Genomic DNA, 14,658 nt, shown 5'->3' on the forward strand with positions numbered 1-14,658 from the left:
CACGAGAGACTCAACTGAATCTCTCTTTTATGATACTCTACAACTGAATGTGCTGTACACAGGCCGCCCCATGTTTCAGTTGGCACGATATTCGAGATATCACAGTATTTCATAAAGGAAACTACTCACAAAGTTGCTAAAACCTCTTTAACAGCCCACGAAACGAAAGATTCAGTTGAGTCTCTCGTGAAAACCAAATTGAGTTGCAAATGAGTAAGTGTATTTCTCAACAAAGTCTTTTTAGTATGACCCGATAAGTGGGAAAGTTGATGGGCATTTGGAAAATTCAGGTTGAGCTCGGCAGTACAGTCTGACAGTCGCCTGAGCTAATGGCTTTGGGCCATCGTTTCATAATTCTGATAAATCACTTTATTTAGCACATCGTTACGCTTGTACCGAACGAACCACAGAATACCTTGAACTTCGCCCAAGGCGGTAAGCGGGGCAGAGAAAGCCAGTGGAAAACAGGCGGGGCGTTTCGGTCTGGCGTCTAATCGAGTGAGTATTCCCCATCGAAGTGCAAACTACGGCCGTGGCTTCGAAGAATTCCCGCTGTTTCTGTCGAGGGAACAATGTTAACAGGAGACTCTATTGCTTTCAGATGAATCCCTTGTTCATGATAGTCCGCTTCAATGAATATGCTGCACCAGGTCGCATCTTGTTCCAGGTGGTACGATATTCGAGGCGACCAATTAGTGACGATCATGAAAGAAGGATTCACTTGGGTTCTGTCAAAACCATATCGATATGAAGATGAGTGCATTTGTTGGAATCTGTCCAATTTGAGTTCAAGTAGTACATCAATTCAACGGAAAGTTGGGCACTGTGCCCACCTGATGAACTCCGAGGGGGGAAAAACCGGCCCCGGGCTGTCGAAAGGTTTCCAGCAAATTTATGGGTAGTGTATTGCTGGCAGACAAAAATGTTTAACATCACTGACAATACTTTGATATTATAACACTGTTTCCAACCAAAAGGCGAGACGCTTTTCGTCCCTTATACGTACTTAAGGACGAGTCCGGAACACAGGTCAGTAAAGATCCGTTTGAGGTTCCCGTGAACACCGGTTTGATTTGTCAATGCGTGAATAACTCCTAGGTGATGGTCCCCAAGAAGGATCAAAGCGGTCGCGTCGGTGTCAAAAAGTTTTCAACAGATTTATAAGTAGTATGTTACTTCTCGACAATGTACTGCTATATCTCAAATGTCGTACCAACTACAACATCCGGCAGCCTTTGTGCAACACATTCATTTGAAGTCAAATATCACAAACGAGAGATTCAGGGCGATTTAGTTGAAACCGCCGTGAACACCAAATTAGTGTGGAAACGGGTGTATTTTGTCCGTGTGTAGAAAATAACGTTGACGCGAACTCGGGGGCTATCTGATGAGTCCAAAGAAGGGCGAGATTGGTCCTGGGCTGCCAAAGAGTTTTCAGCAACCTTGTTAGTATTTCCTCCAATCTTAACGTATGGTTCTTACCAGTACTAGACAGGTGCTATAAGGACAGTGCGAGTTGCTACACTTCAAAGTATTTCCAACACATCCTGAAAAAGTTTTCCTTTCCAGCAAACGTGTTTATTTGGTCTTTACCTCCCGGACGTGGTCACTCTGCCGTTTGTGATGTGTCCTAAGCAGCTAGGGGTTGCTGCTTAATCACCCACCTCTTGTGGTATTAAGTTCAGGTCCTTCTGCCCATCTCAGGGCTCTGAATAAAACCGGTTGCCACGACTTTGGGGTTTTCTGTCAAAAACTCACGTTTAGTTGTATGCAAGTGGACTAAGCGCTCGGAAATTAGTAATCCGAGTTCCACATTGCGTGGAGTTCTCCACGTTCAAATTGACCAACTAAGCGTTCGGAAATTAGTAATCCGCGTTCCACATCGCGTGGAGTTCTCCACGTTCAAATTGACTGGTTGCATTGCACCATATGTTTCCACCTGTTTGAACTACGCGAGACAGCCGGTGTGGCGCAACTGTTGCCGTTCCAACTAAAGCCAACAATGGATAACATGGCTGCCTTGCAAGTGGAAACCTACAGCCGGTCAGAATGACTGATGGAACGCTGGAATCGATAAGGACTGATCAATGCGTAAGCGAATATTTAAAAATCAGTGCAGTAAAACAAACGATACATCAAAGAGACGCGCCTAAATCAAACTAGGACGTGGAATGAGAACAGAATGTTCTAGATGAACACGTTCCGTCGCTTTGTAATCTGCTTTGTTGCTTATGGAAGAATAGACACCTAGTACCTTTTTACGACGGAAACACCGTAATTCATTAATTAGTTTCAGGCACACGTAATGGATTTACCTGTTCTTGCGGGTTAGGTCATGTTTATCCCCTAAAAACTTGGCGGGTTACGCATTTTTTTTTATTGTCGCCTAACACACAAAATTCATCATTCCAAAGTTAACCCATTTCAATTTGTGAGCCAGTAGACTGATACACTACTGACAGTGAGCAAACTATCGAAGGGGCCAATTGTTGAAAACCTTAGTCACGGGTGTCTCTGAATGAGAGCGGATGAGTCGGCGATTAGACAAACGGTCACCTGACTAGATGCGGCTGTCGAATGCTTCGTGCGGCTAAGGTTCCCTAGAATTAAGCGCGCCTAGCTGATAAGCCCCTACAGCTGTTTCACCATCGTCAGTGCGCATCTCATGATCCCGCGATAGACTGGCTAGAAGTTGGAAAACTTAACAGTTCAGCGGCTAAGACTAAGGTGAGATGCTACTCAAATCAGGCAAGTAAACTTATTCTTTATACTTTGGCACGACAAACGTATACGTGCGTATAAATAGGCTAGGCAGACAGGAAATTACTGCGTTTTGTATTCTCCCTTAGAGATGGGTTCAATGAGAAACTGGTGTGGATGAACACAGCCTAATTAAAATGAAATCATCCGGGAGGAAAAAAAGTCTGGCCTTCGAGGGAGAATGATCTAGAAGGCGAATTGAAACTACCCCCTCAGGGTCATTTTAGCTCTAGTCCGAAACGAATCTTTCGACGTTTTTCTCCTACAGACATTCGAGCAAATTACTAGACTGGGATTTCAGCGCCAAACGAATGGTACCCAGCATGAGATAATTGGAATAAATTAGAAGCTTCGGCTGTTTTTGTAAGCATTTTTATGTATAGTACGTGAGTAACTTAAATGCTAGTCCTTGGAGAGAAAAAATGATCTGAACAGTTAAACATACCGGTGACGTACAAGAGAAGCAGAAACGCCATCAGTGTTACACATTAAATTTACTGAGCGTTTTATTGACTCTGGATCTTTTTTTTACAAAACTCAATGACGTAGTATGATGGAGAACATCATACAAGAGAGATTCAGCTGGGTTCCGAGTGAGTCTGTGGTGTAAACCAAATTAGATGAGTGTTTTACTCGTGGATTGTGCTTCTAATTGTCCTACTTAAGACTCCGCCATTCTCTAAAACTATCTTTCAGGACAATCTCAAGGAATAGGGCATCGCAGATATGAATCATGTGCAAGTATCTAACACGAGTAAATTAGCCTGGATCCTTGTCGCGTGCACATCACATGACGTTGACCGGTCNTCTGGTTTAGCTGAATGAGGTCACGTGATTCATTCCTGCTGAGGTTTAAATGTTGAGCAGAGTAGCGCCTGGGAATGACAAAAACAAACTCAAGCACCATGGCTGACTTGATACAGTTGCCGGTATAACGTAGAATTCAAACGGTGTCCCGATGGAACCTTGGCAACTGGTTTTGCTGACTTGTTCCGTGGATCGTCAACCCACTGTGGACAACTCCGGTTAACTCGGTTTATTTTTTTATTACTCAATTTTAATGTGTTTCATTTTGCTTTTTTCTCACTTTTTGGAAGCACATACTTCGGCTGCATTCAACAGTGCCCTTCCTTGTCAGTCTACTTGGTTCCTCATTCGCTGGTACCCAAGCGGAGGCTGATTAGCCTGGTCTTGATCTCGGACGGTGATCCTGTGATTTTTTCTGAATGATGACCAGCTCGAACGGCTCACTTTAAGCGCTTCAGCCTACAAAGAAAAAAATATGCGTCCTCCTGTACAGACAAAACATACTACTCATAAGGCGACTGAAAAGTATTCAGCGACAAGCTTGTGAGGAGTGAACTGCGTTCATGAAAGGTGTTGCGATATCCCGAATATGGCAGTTCCAAATGAAACATGGGGCGGCCTGGTGCAGCACATTCAATTGCTTAGGAACATCATAAATGAGAGTCTGTCATGAAAACGAATATGATATACAGATGCGCGTATAAGTAAAAAACAAAGTGGTGTTGATGTCATATATGACATTTACAATGATGTATTCGTTCGACCAAACATCCAAATAGAACCAGGTCATCATGGGTGTGATTTATACATAATTCGTCTGGTCGATCACATGAATAAGACAGAGGTGACCAATCAAAAACCCCAAACTGATTTATCTCCCACTGGTACGCAAAATTTAAGAGTCTGGTTTATGTGATCACAGATTGTTGATTTTCCTGACACCTTTATGCTTGATATTTTAGATGAAAAAAGTCTGGTACTGTTCGCTGAAAGAAGAACAACAAACGCAAGTGGAAACCCACTCGAATCGTGTAGAAATGTTGGAAAGCGTATGTTTTTGCAAGGGCATAAAAACTCTAGGTGTCTGTACAAGAGGATTGGTTCACTTCAAATCAATCAATATTTTCTGTGAGTCGATGAGTCGGATGAGTCATTCGTGAACATCGATTGAGTGAAGACTGGTTTACCGGTATACGCAATTCCTTTAATTTTGGTGCAGTTCTAAAGGTTTCAACCTCCACATGTTCGAAGTGAACAAGTCAGGGAACCCGACAGTGCTGCTGTTTTTGCGATTGTGAACCTGAAAATTTTAAATTATGATCATTGACGGGCAGGCAAATAATTATTTAGCACACTCTTGATTCAGGCAACACGCTTCACAGAAAACTGGAAACTGTCGTGAAACAAAAAAAGTAAATAAAGGGGACCCGAATTCAGCGTCAGCGATCCTACTGCTTCGTGAAATCAAATGCTTGACAGTAGATTGTTTAAACTCTCCTCTGTACCCGCGTATTCGGGGTAGTTTGAAGGCAACTCAGGGTTATCACGTGAGTTATAAACAAGGTTGGCGAAGAAACTACTCACAAGTTTGCTGAAAACTCTTCGACAGCCTACGATCGGTTTCTCCCTTCTTGGGGTGAATATCATAAATGAGAGATTTAGTTGAGTCTCTCGTGAAAACCAAATTGAGTTGAAAATGAGTGTATTCTTGAAAAGGTTGGCGAGGCTTTTACAACGAATGCCCCGCTAATCCCACAATCAAATTCTTCCCGGACCACTAGTTCCCATTTCTTTATTTACTGTCTTCTTGAAGAACACTTTTGACCAAACTTCTGTAAACGTCAGTCATGTTATCCTGTTGGACAGCAATACCTCACAAGAAGTAGTTGCCTGAAAATGGCCTATATTTCCTCGTTCACCATTATAAATTCGGCTTTAATCAGCTATCATACCAGCTTACAAAGTTTTCAGGCTTTCAAACCATCTAAAAAAGTGAATGATTGCGCAAAAGTTTCCCATTGTCTAGACGTAGCACACTACCCATGAAGCTTCCAAAATTCTTCGCATTACCATTGTCATCCTCGCCATCATCATCTAACTCTTGATCTAGATGCCTTCTAGATGCCTTCGCGCATTTACCCCAGCGATAATGAGGTGTCTGAAAGATTCATTTAACTACTAACGAAAATTAATCAGTAACACCAAACGTAAACGGAAGGTAACCGATATTTACAGTAGTTGCCTTCTTTCAGTTTTTTGTGCCCATGGGTCAAGGAATCAATGCTGGATATCAACCACGTAGCGAGTCAAAGTTAGAAGCTCGTCATGTCATCTGAGTTTGACAGTTCTTTTTGCAACCCAAGCACTCTTTACCGATGATCCGTTTTGTGGACAGTGTCCTCGTGTCTTGTCACTGTGGTACATGACAACGAGAAGCACACAATCAAATCAGACGCCAATTAATTGGTACAGTTTTGGTGTGTTTTCTACAGCTTTTGACCTGTCCATCCTGTTAGGAGTTAATTAAAGTTTGGTTGAATTCAGTCAGAAAAAAGACGAGACTGCGTTTTGCCAAATAAGAAGTGGCTGCGAAAAACAACAGGTGGTGATTACAAATTTGGAAGATGTAGAAGAAAGGTTAGCTAAATGTGAGACGCATATTCTACTTGAGCACATCCTTCTTCCAAATGCCCTCATTTGTACGCCAGTTTGGTTTTAACGGAAGATTCAAGTGGATCCAATTGAATTTCTCGTTTATAATAAGCTTTCAGTAAGATTTTGAGTAGTATGTCCTATCTAGACCATATATTGGGATTTTGGGATATCGTGCCAACTGACAAATAAGGCGGCCCTTGTGCATCGCATTCGGTTGAAGTGGGAAACCGTAAAAGAGAGATCCAAATATTTTTTCCCGAAGGAAACTACTCACAAGATTGCTGAATACTCTTCGACTGCCTACGACCGGTTTCGTCCTTCCACTTCGGGCTCATCATGTAGGTGCAGTCCTCGAGTTTCCATCAACCTTATGTTCTACTTGAACCCAAATTGCACTGTTTTTGAGAAATACACTCATTTGCAAATCACTTTGGTTTTTCACGAGAGACTCAACTGAATCTCTCGTCTATGGTCCAACTAGATTCATTTGAATCTCGCATAAAGACCAGAGTATTGTGCAAATCAGAATATCTTTGAGTTCCGTCCAAGGAGAACATAAAACTGGAGGAAACTGTGGGACTGCGTCTATACGTTGAGCCTGAAGTGGGACGAAACCGGCCTTGGGCCTTCAAAGGGTTTTCAGCAACCTTATGCGTAGTGTATCTAGACTAATGGACTTTGGTTACATTCTTGGTTTCACCTTTACACAAAACGCTCAGCAAACTGATTCTCGCGTGCAAACCTTTCAATACTCTTTGTTTTTCCCCCTAACTAAGTGCCGCATGTCGGGTATTTCGGCCTTCTATTCACAGGATGTAAAATTATTCCAAGTATACCGTTAATAGCACCTCACTTTGCATGTGACTGTATACCTCAGCATCTCATGCTTGTTCTAAGGAACTTCAAATTTCTCGATCAATAAAGTCGCTAACATGTCATTTGATTCGGATTTACTACCCTGCTTGGCATCATTTATTGCCGCTTCGGTGATTTTACTCTTAATTAAGCAAGCAAAAGTGATTTTATTTACATCAGTTTCGATAGAAACCCAACCAATACAGCACGTGATCATTTGAACTTGAAGATCAATTTTTTTAGCTCTGTACCATCAATTTTATGTTCAACTTCAGTTCATGGATAGGTTGGGCAAATGATCAAATGGGAATTCGCCCAAGTGACATTTTCTTGGACATATGCTTTTTATTCAGTGTCTTCTGAAAGCAAAAAAAACGAGAAAAGTACAGAAATAACCTTGAACCTTGTTCAGTTGATTTGCATCTGATGGGTGATGTTCGGATGATACTACTTTCTGCCTAAATGCCAGCTACTCATGGTACTGATCAACCGCTATTGGCCGAACAGTTCAGAGTTCAAACACATTGTCGTAAGGTTGCGAGTTCGAATCGCTCCAGAGGTTCGTGATCAGTTTGAGAAAAAAACAGCAAGTGATTTGCGATAGTCTACGCGGTCTTCACAGAACAAGACTTCAGAACGAAGGGGACAACTGTTATACTACTCTATTTTGATTAGTACTTTGATGAACACGCACAGCAGCGTATCTCTTCGACCGACGGTGGCAACAAGAACTGAGGGAAAGTTCGAAAATATACTAACTAGTGGATGATTCACACAACTGCGCACTGACAATGTCTTCTCAACTGGGGACAAAACGTTTACAAGCTTATGGCCAAGCTCGGAGAACCGATCAGTGGGCATCCGATCAAACAACAGCGTCTCCCAAACAAAATTTAAACCTGCTGATAGGCTGTTCAGTGTGTACATGTAAGCCAGACCAGTAGGCCTTCTCAAGCACACTGCTTGGTCGTTGATATGTTGGAGGTAGTTGGATCCGTTTCCGAAATCCGGGCCCCATTTTTACTAGGATCTGACTCTTGGTTCGTTAAAAAGATCTCATCCAAATAAGCCCAAACGTCGAACTGAAATTGGACAACATAATTGCTATTGAAAAGAATGTTGGTAGTTCAGGCTGTAATGATGGCCGTCGGTTTGTTCACTGAACTCAGCGATGGCGCTCCAAAAGTTTAACCACCCAGTTTAAATCACGCAGGTCGACCTTGACCGGTCAATGATCGCCAAGATCAACAGCCACTTGATCGACAACCAACGATCGATAATTGTTTCGGTGGCCATTCCAATGGGCATTTGGGTTGATCTGTCTTCGGATTTGTGAGTGACCTTCCCGGTCCTGTTTCCGTAACTTTTCGTTTACCTCCACATTGGGTCCCGTTGTTTGCTGAACTTTCCTCAGTGGCAACGTTCCAAGTGACAAACCGATTGGTTGAAGAACCCCCGGTCCTGCCTCCGTAACCTTTCGTTTACCTCCACATTGGGTCCAATTTTTTGCCGAACTGTCCTCATTAGCAACGCTCCAAGTGACAAACCGATTGGTTGAAGAACATCACTTGACCGTATGGTTTGTACTAGAGGCGTGGCTGCTTTGTTATCAGTAGCAGTGACACATGAGTATAGAGACAAAAAATATCCCCTCATAGTACCCCTCCTCCAGCCTTGCTGAAAATCCTGAGATATTCCGCCCCCTCATTTGATTGACCGAGGGTTACTTCTTCCATCAGTTCCCGTACACGAAGGTGGGACGGCGGTTTCCTCTGATTCTGTTCAATAACACCGGTGTTTTATTCATGTCTTTTCAAGCCTTCAAGAAGTTCAGTCAGCAAACTTGCAAATTTGCTTGATTTTGACTATTTCGCTCCCCCATTTCCTGCCTACTCGATATTGACTGATTTGAGACGGTTTTATCTGATTTACAGATTGCCACTCCCAGATTAAGCTGGGTTGTTCTTCTCCACAACCCCAAAAAAGAAGTTATCTTGTCACCCTGTTGTCACGCCTCGTATAAAAGACCTTTCAACTGTGCCCTTACTCGGACGGCTTGAAATACCACTGTCATTCCACGTTAATTTTCTACCTGTCAGGCTGAAACGGTCGGACGAAACTTAAGAAGACTCGTGTTCTATGTGAAAACGATGTGAGTTTAGTTGTTCTCATAACCATTTACGTAAATTTTCGTGCGGCTGGCGTTGTTCGTTTTTCCCCTGGACTTTTGTCCGATAAAATGAAACCTGACACTCATTTCCCGAGAGATCCTCAGTTCGATTTTCATTCGTTATCCGCCTAAATATGCTCTTTTCTACCCGTTTACAGGTTTGCTGACGCACAATTATTTATCAACCTCTCCCTTGAAATGTTTCATTGATGGTCTTACCAGCAATGCATTCACGTAGTTACCTGCGGATAAACTCAGATATCCCATCTTTGGATCGTTAACTTACTAACACCGGGACCGTCAATACCCAGTTTCAAACGGTCTGTTCCTCTTATACGCCATTCTCAGCGATTATTTGGTTCGTAAATCACTTTTTTTAAAAGAAAAATCCCGCCAGCGAGACAGGAAGTTGTGGATCCTATCCATCTACGTATCCATGTGCTGGACTGCCTTGCAATTGGACAACATAATTGCTATTGAAAAGAATGTTGGTAGTTCAGGCTGTAATGATGGCCGTTGGTTTGTTCACTGAACTCAGCGATGGCGCTCCAAAAGTTTAACCACCCAGTTTAAATCATGCAGGTCGACCTTGACCGATCAATGGTCGCGAAGATCAACAGCCACTTGATCGACAACCAACGATCGATAATTGTTTCGGTGGCCATTCCAATGGGCATTTGGGTTGATCTGTCTTCGGATTTGTGAGTGACCTTCCCGGTCCTGTTTCCGTAACTTTTCGTTTACCTCCACATTGGGTCCCGTTGTTTGCTGAACTTTCCTCAGTGGCAACGTTCCAAGTGACAAACCGATTGGTTGAAGAACATCACTTGACCGTATGGTTTGTACTAGAGGCGTGGCTGCTTTGTTATCAGTAGCAGTGACACATGAGTATAGAGACAAAAAATATCCCCTCATAGTACCCCTCCTCCAGCCTTGCTGAAAATCCTGAGATATTCCGCCCCCTCATTTGATTGACCGAGGGTTACTTCTTCCATCAGTTCCCGTACACGAAGGTGGGACGGCGGTTTCCTCTGATTCTGTTCAATAACACCGGTGTTTTATTCATGTCTTTTCAAGCCTTCAAGAAGTTCAGTCAGCAAACTTGCAAATTTGCTTGATTTTGACTATTTCGCTCCCCCATTTCCTGCCTACTCGATATTGACTGATTTGAGACGGTTTTATCTGATTTACAGATTGCCACTCCCAGATTAAGCTGGGTTGTTCTTCTCCACAACCCCAAAAAAGAAGTTATCTTGTCACCCTGTTGTCACGCCTCGTATAAAAGACCTTTCAACTGTGCCCTTACTCGGACGGCTTGAAATACCACTGTCATTCCACGTTAATTTTCTACCTGTCAGGCTGAAACGGTCGGACGAAACTTAAGAAGACTCGTGTTCTATGTGAAAACGATGTGAGTTTAGTTGTTCTCATAACCATTTACGTAAATTTTCGTGCGGCTGGCGTTGTTCGTTTTTCCCCTGGACTTTTGTCCGATAAAATGAAACCTGACACTCATTTCCCGAGAGATCCTCAGTTCGATTTTCATTCGTTATCCGCCTAAATATGCTCTTTTCTACCCGTTTACAGGTTTGCTGACGCACAATTATTTATCAACCTCTCCCTTGAAATGTTTCATTGATGGTCTTACCAGCAATGCATTCACGTAGTTACCTGCGGATAAACTCAGATATCCCATCTTTGGATCGTTAACTTACTAACACCGGGACCGTCAATACCCAGTTTCAAACGGTTTGTTCCTCTTATACGCCATTCTTAGCGATTATTTGGTTCGTAAATCACTTTTTTTTAAAGAAAAATCCCGCCAGCGAGACAGGAAGTTGTGGATCCTATCCATCTACGTATCCATGTGCTGGACTGCCTTGCCTTGGCTTGTAAGCACTCACCCGCGGCTAAAGCTGGTGTTGAGCAATGCGTCAGCATGCGTATTTCACCAAACGACACTCTTTCTGCATCAATATGGGTTCAAAATAATTGATTTCTAACCCTACCGAATGGCGAGAGTATAAGTGATTTATTCATGCTTCACAGTGATGACTACTCACCTTCTGACCTAAGTAGTTTGAAAGCGAGGACGCCTGGTCTGTCGTGAACCAATAAGGACAGGGGAGGGGCTTCTGCTCGGGGGATCGTGTGAAATCACCGGCGTGCACGTTATTCCAAATAAGCGAAACACCCCAGATACGTTTGAACATGAAGAGGGATCGTAATGCACTACTGATAAGGTTGCTGAAAACTCAGCGACGGCCCACGACCTGTTTCGCCATTCTTGGGGCGCATCAGATAAGTACAATCCCCGACTTACTCTTATGTTCTACTTGAACGCCAGTTCCACGAAATCTGATAGGTACCCTCATTTGCACACTAACTTGGTTTTCACTTAGGTCTCAACTGAATCCTTCGTTTATGGTGTTCCTCTTCAACTGAATGTGCTCTGCGCCAAGCAGCCTCGTGTCCCAGTTCGTGCGATACACCAATTGTAGAATTATTGTTATTCCACCTGATAACTGGACAGCAGTTATCGTAAAAGCAGTAGGATGCAGCCAGGTGTGTTTAAGAATTATGAATGTTCCAATCGAACAGACTTATCAAACTGCCCATTGAAGACGACAGTTCCAAACAAGAGGAAGTCCTCGACAGAAGGCCTTTCAAAACCAAAGACATTAATTCTTCAGCGACAAAGGTTGTGAGCAAGAGGAGGAAATGTCTAGACGTTTTCAACATACGATGGGCTGAAGGAATTTGCCGAAATCGATCGCATATCGGCTGCTTCAATCGCCTGTCACGTGATTTGCCGTTGAAATTAACATCACGATAATAGCTAACAATGATTGTCAGCTTTTCTTGTGGTTGCAACCATAAGCAGGGAGAGGGCTATTCCCGTTTGGTCACAAAGACCAAGAGTAAATTTTGAATTTCCAATTATCTCGTATGTGCCCGTCCATAGTCCACATGTAATGACACTTTGTGAGGTTGGACCGTTCGAAAAGCTGCGCTTTAGCCAACCGAGATTTCACCCAGTCTTTGAGGCCAGTCTATGCTGAAAAGTTGAAAAGTATCGCACAACCGTTTCATTCTTATTGGAAGTCATCTTACGAAATTCCAGAGAGTTTTCAACCCCCAGCTTCTACACTAAAACGTTCGGTCAGGTCTCATCTAGACAGGATATGCCACCGCAAGGTCATGCCAATGAGCGCCAAGTGTTCGAACGTCGCCTTTCTGTTCATCCGTATTTTTAGTCTTCATGATTGATATCCTGTTAGATGTATCATACTACTCATAGTGTGGCTGAAAACGCTTCGAAGATTGTAGTGCTCACAAAACGCTCATAAGTTATGAATGATAACAACAATAGTAATAAAAATACGACAAGGAGCACTCCTATCCGGAAAGGGCAGCTAAACAAAGTCTTCAGTCCTAAAATCGAATCATTGACGGAGAGTAGAACGCTTACAACCAGCTAGCAGTTCCAGATAATCAGTGACGAGAGATTCGTTCCCCTGTCGTTGGGGAAATTCGGCCTTTGGGAGTAAATCAAGACGATTCCAACAGTTAAACGATTCAAATCCTTCGTGAACACTGTAACTGTTTCACAATGGAAATAAACAATAGCAAATTAATGAGGCACACGGATGCGACTGTCACACTCCGACCAATCAGACAGCCTCTTCAAGTTTGACCACATTTCGGTGGGTATCTCTAGTCCTTTGTGATTCGCAGTAAAATGCTCCCGATGAAGATCAAAGACAGTGCTGAAAATGCTGAGATGTGAAAGCTCCGTTCCTAACATTGCGTTTTTCTCCAAAAATCAACCCTGAAAAATACAGTACAACGCGCACAATGCACAATTCAACGTAACTAGTAGTGAATACCCATGTTTTTAGACCGAGGTAGAAGTCAACTGTTTTTCTCTCATGGTTGGAAGAAAAGTTGAATGATATCGGTGATGATCAACTGACCTGATTCCCTATTGGAACCGTCAAGGTGGTCTGATGGACACTCTTGGAAAGTAGACAGCTGGGGTTTGTTGGCCTTTTGATCAGTGAACCAAAAATCAGCGTAAACCTTTTGCAGGAATCATCGAGAAAACCATTAGGACAGCTTCATGACAGACAATGCATTCTGATACAATCAGTAAGTTGGATAAGAACGAAGAACGAGTGTGTGAGAAAACCGCGCGATTTGGTACCTTGAGGGTACAAGAAATTGATCGAATCCAAGATAAGACATATCCAAGTCTATTAGGAACCAAGATGTTCGAACGACAGAGGACCATTATTTGCTTGAAGAGGCACATCAAACCGTTTTTGCACCCGGTTGACCTACCACTGATTCCACAGCTTCAACCCACTCATCTACTCATGATGAAAAAAAAGACAAACATTGCCAGAAGTTTGCAATTCTTAGACGTAATGCACTACTCATAAGGTTGCTAAAAATTCGTCAACAAATTTTGTCGCTAATTTTCAATTTTCAATTTTGTTTGTTTCAATACTACAGCATTCAGTTCACTTGCAATTCGAAATGTGAAATTGTCTTTTGTTTTTCTCCACGAAGACCCGTAAAATGCTAGGTCGAAAGCAGATTTTGATGACATGTTTTGGATTTTCCGATCCTGGTCACCCTCTTCGCACGAAACCACGCTTGGACTCTGAAGGGTTTCAAACTGGTAGCGCTATAGAGCACGACGAGATAATGTCGGGTACCGGAAGAGATAATTCAACCATCTTGTTCGGGTTTGCTACCATTTTATGGTTAAGAATCCGGTTGATGCGATGAGATTCAATGGAGGTTTCACCTTCAAGAAAACTAAAATGAATTTCCAAAAGGATTGACGATACTTCGAACTCCCTTCATCAAGAGGAAAAGTGATGACACATCTGGGTGATAGTGCAAAAGAACCAACCGGGTTCTACGAATTTTAGTCTTCGAAACACGGAAGAGATCACAGTTTCGGATGCAAGTGTATTTACGATAATCATCGATCGCCCAGAACTATATTGATCAGATACAAACCTGTATTATACCTCCTTTCTCCCGGTTGAATCCTTACCTTTCTTGAACCCACTGTTTTCCGCGCCTACCTCACAACCTCTCATAAACTTCTGACTACCAATTCCGATCAACCTTTCACACGCGCTTTTCCACAACATGCGTTACCACGTGCTGTGCGCGCAGATTTTTCAGTAATTCTCATGGGTTTGACGTTCTTGATGGACTTTCTTTGGACTTGCACCAGTTCGTGCAACAATTGGACGGAAAGCCCCACAATTTGAGCTGTGTCCCTTCTAGATATACATTTTGTACATATAGTACCGCATTTTGTTGATAAATATCAAGGTTTCATTATTCTTGGCTTGTGATTTCGTGCGTCTCTCAGTTGGGCTTCCCAG

General features: G+C 42.8%; 1 protein-coding gene across 1 annotated transcript in view; it reads left to right on the top strand.

Moving 5' to 3' along the window:
- T265_01064 (hypothetical protein) overlaps positions 1-11,649 on the top strand; it is a gene marked incomplete at both ends in the record, with an annotated part of 13,018 nt that extends 1,369 nt beyond the window's left edge. The window contains 3 exons of the mRNA XM_009165007.1: positions 4,530-4,616; positions 6,368-6,655; positions 11,491-11,649. Coding sequence (XP_009163271.1) covers positions 4,530-4,616; positions 6,368-6,655; positions 11,491-11,649 — 534 coding nt within the window. The remainder of the gene's footprint in view (positions 1-4,529; positions 4,617-6,367; positions 6,656-11,490) is intronic.
- Positions 11,650-14,658: the final 3,009 nt, after the last annotated feature.

Source organism: Opisthorchis viverrini (assembly GCF_000715545.1).
Source record: "Opisthorchis viverrini unplaced genomic scaffold opera_v5_11, whole genome shotgun sequence".
NCBI lineage: Eukaryota > Metazoa > Platyhelminthes > Trematoda > Opisthorchiida > Opisthorchiidae > Opisthorchis > Opisthorchis viverrini.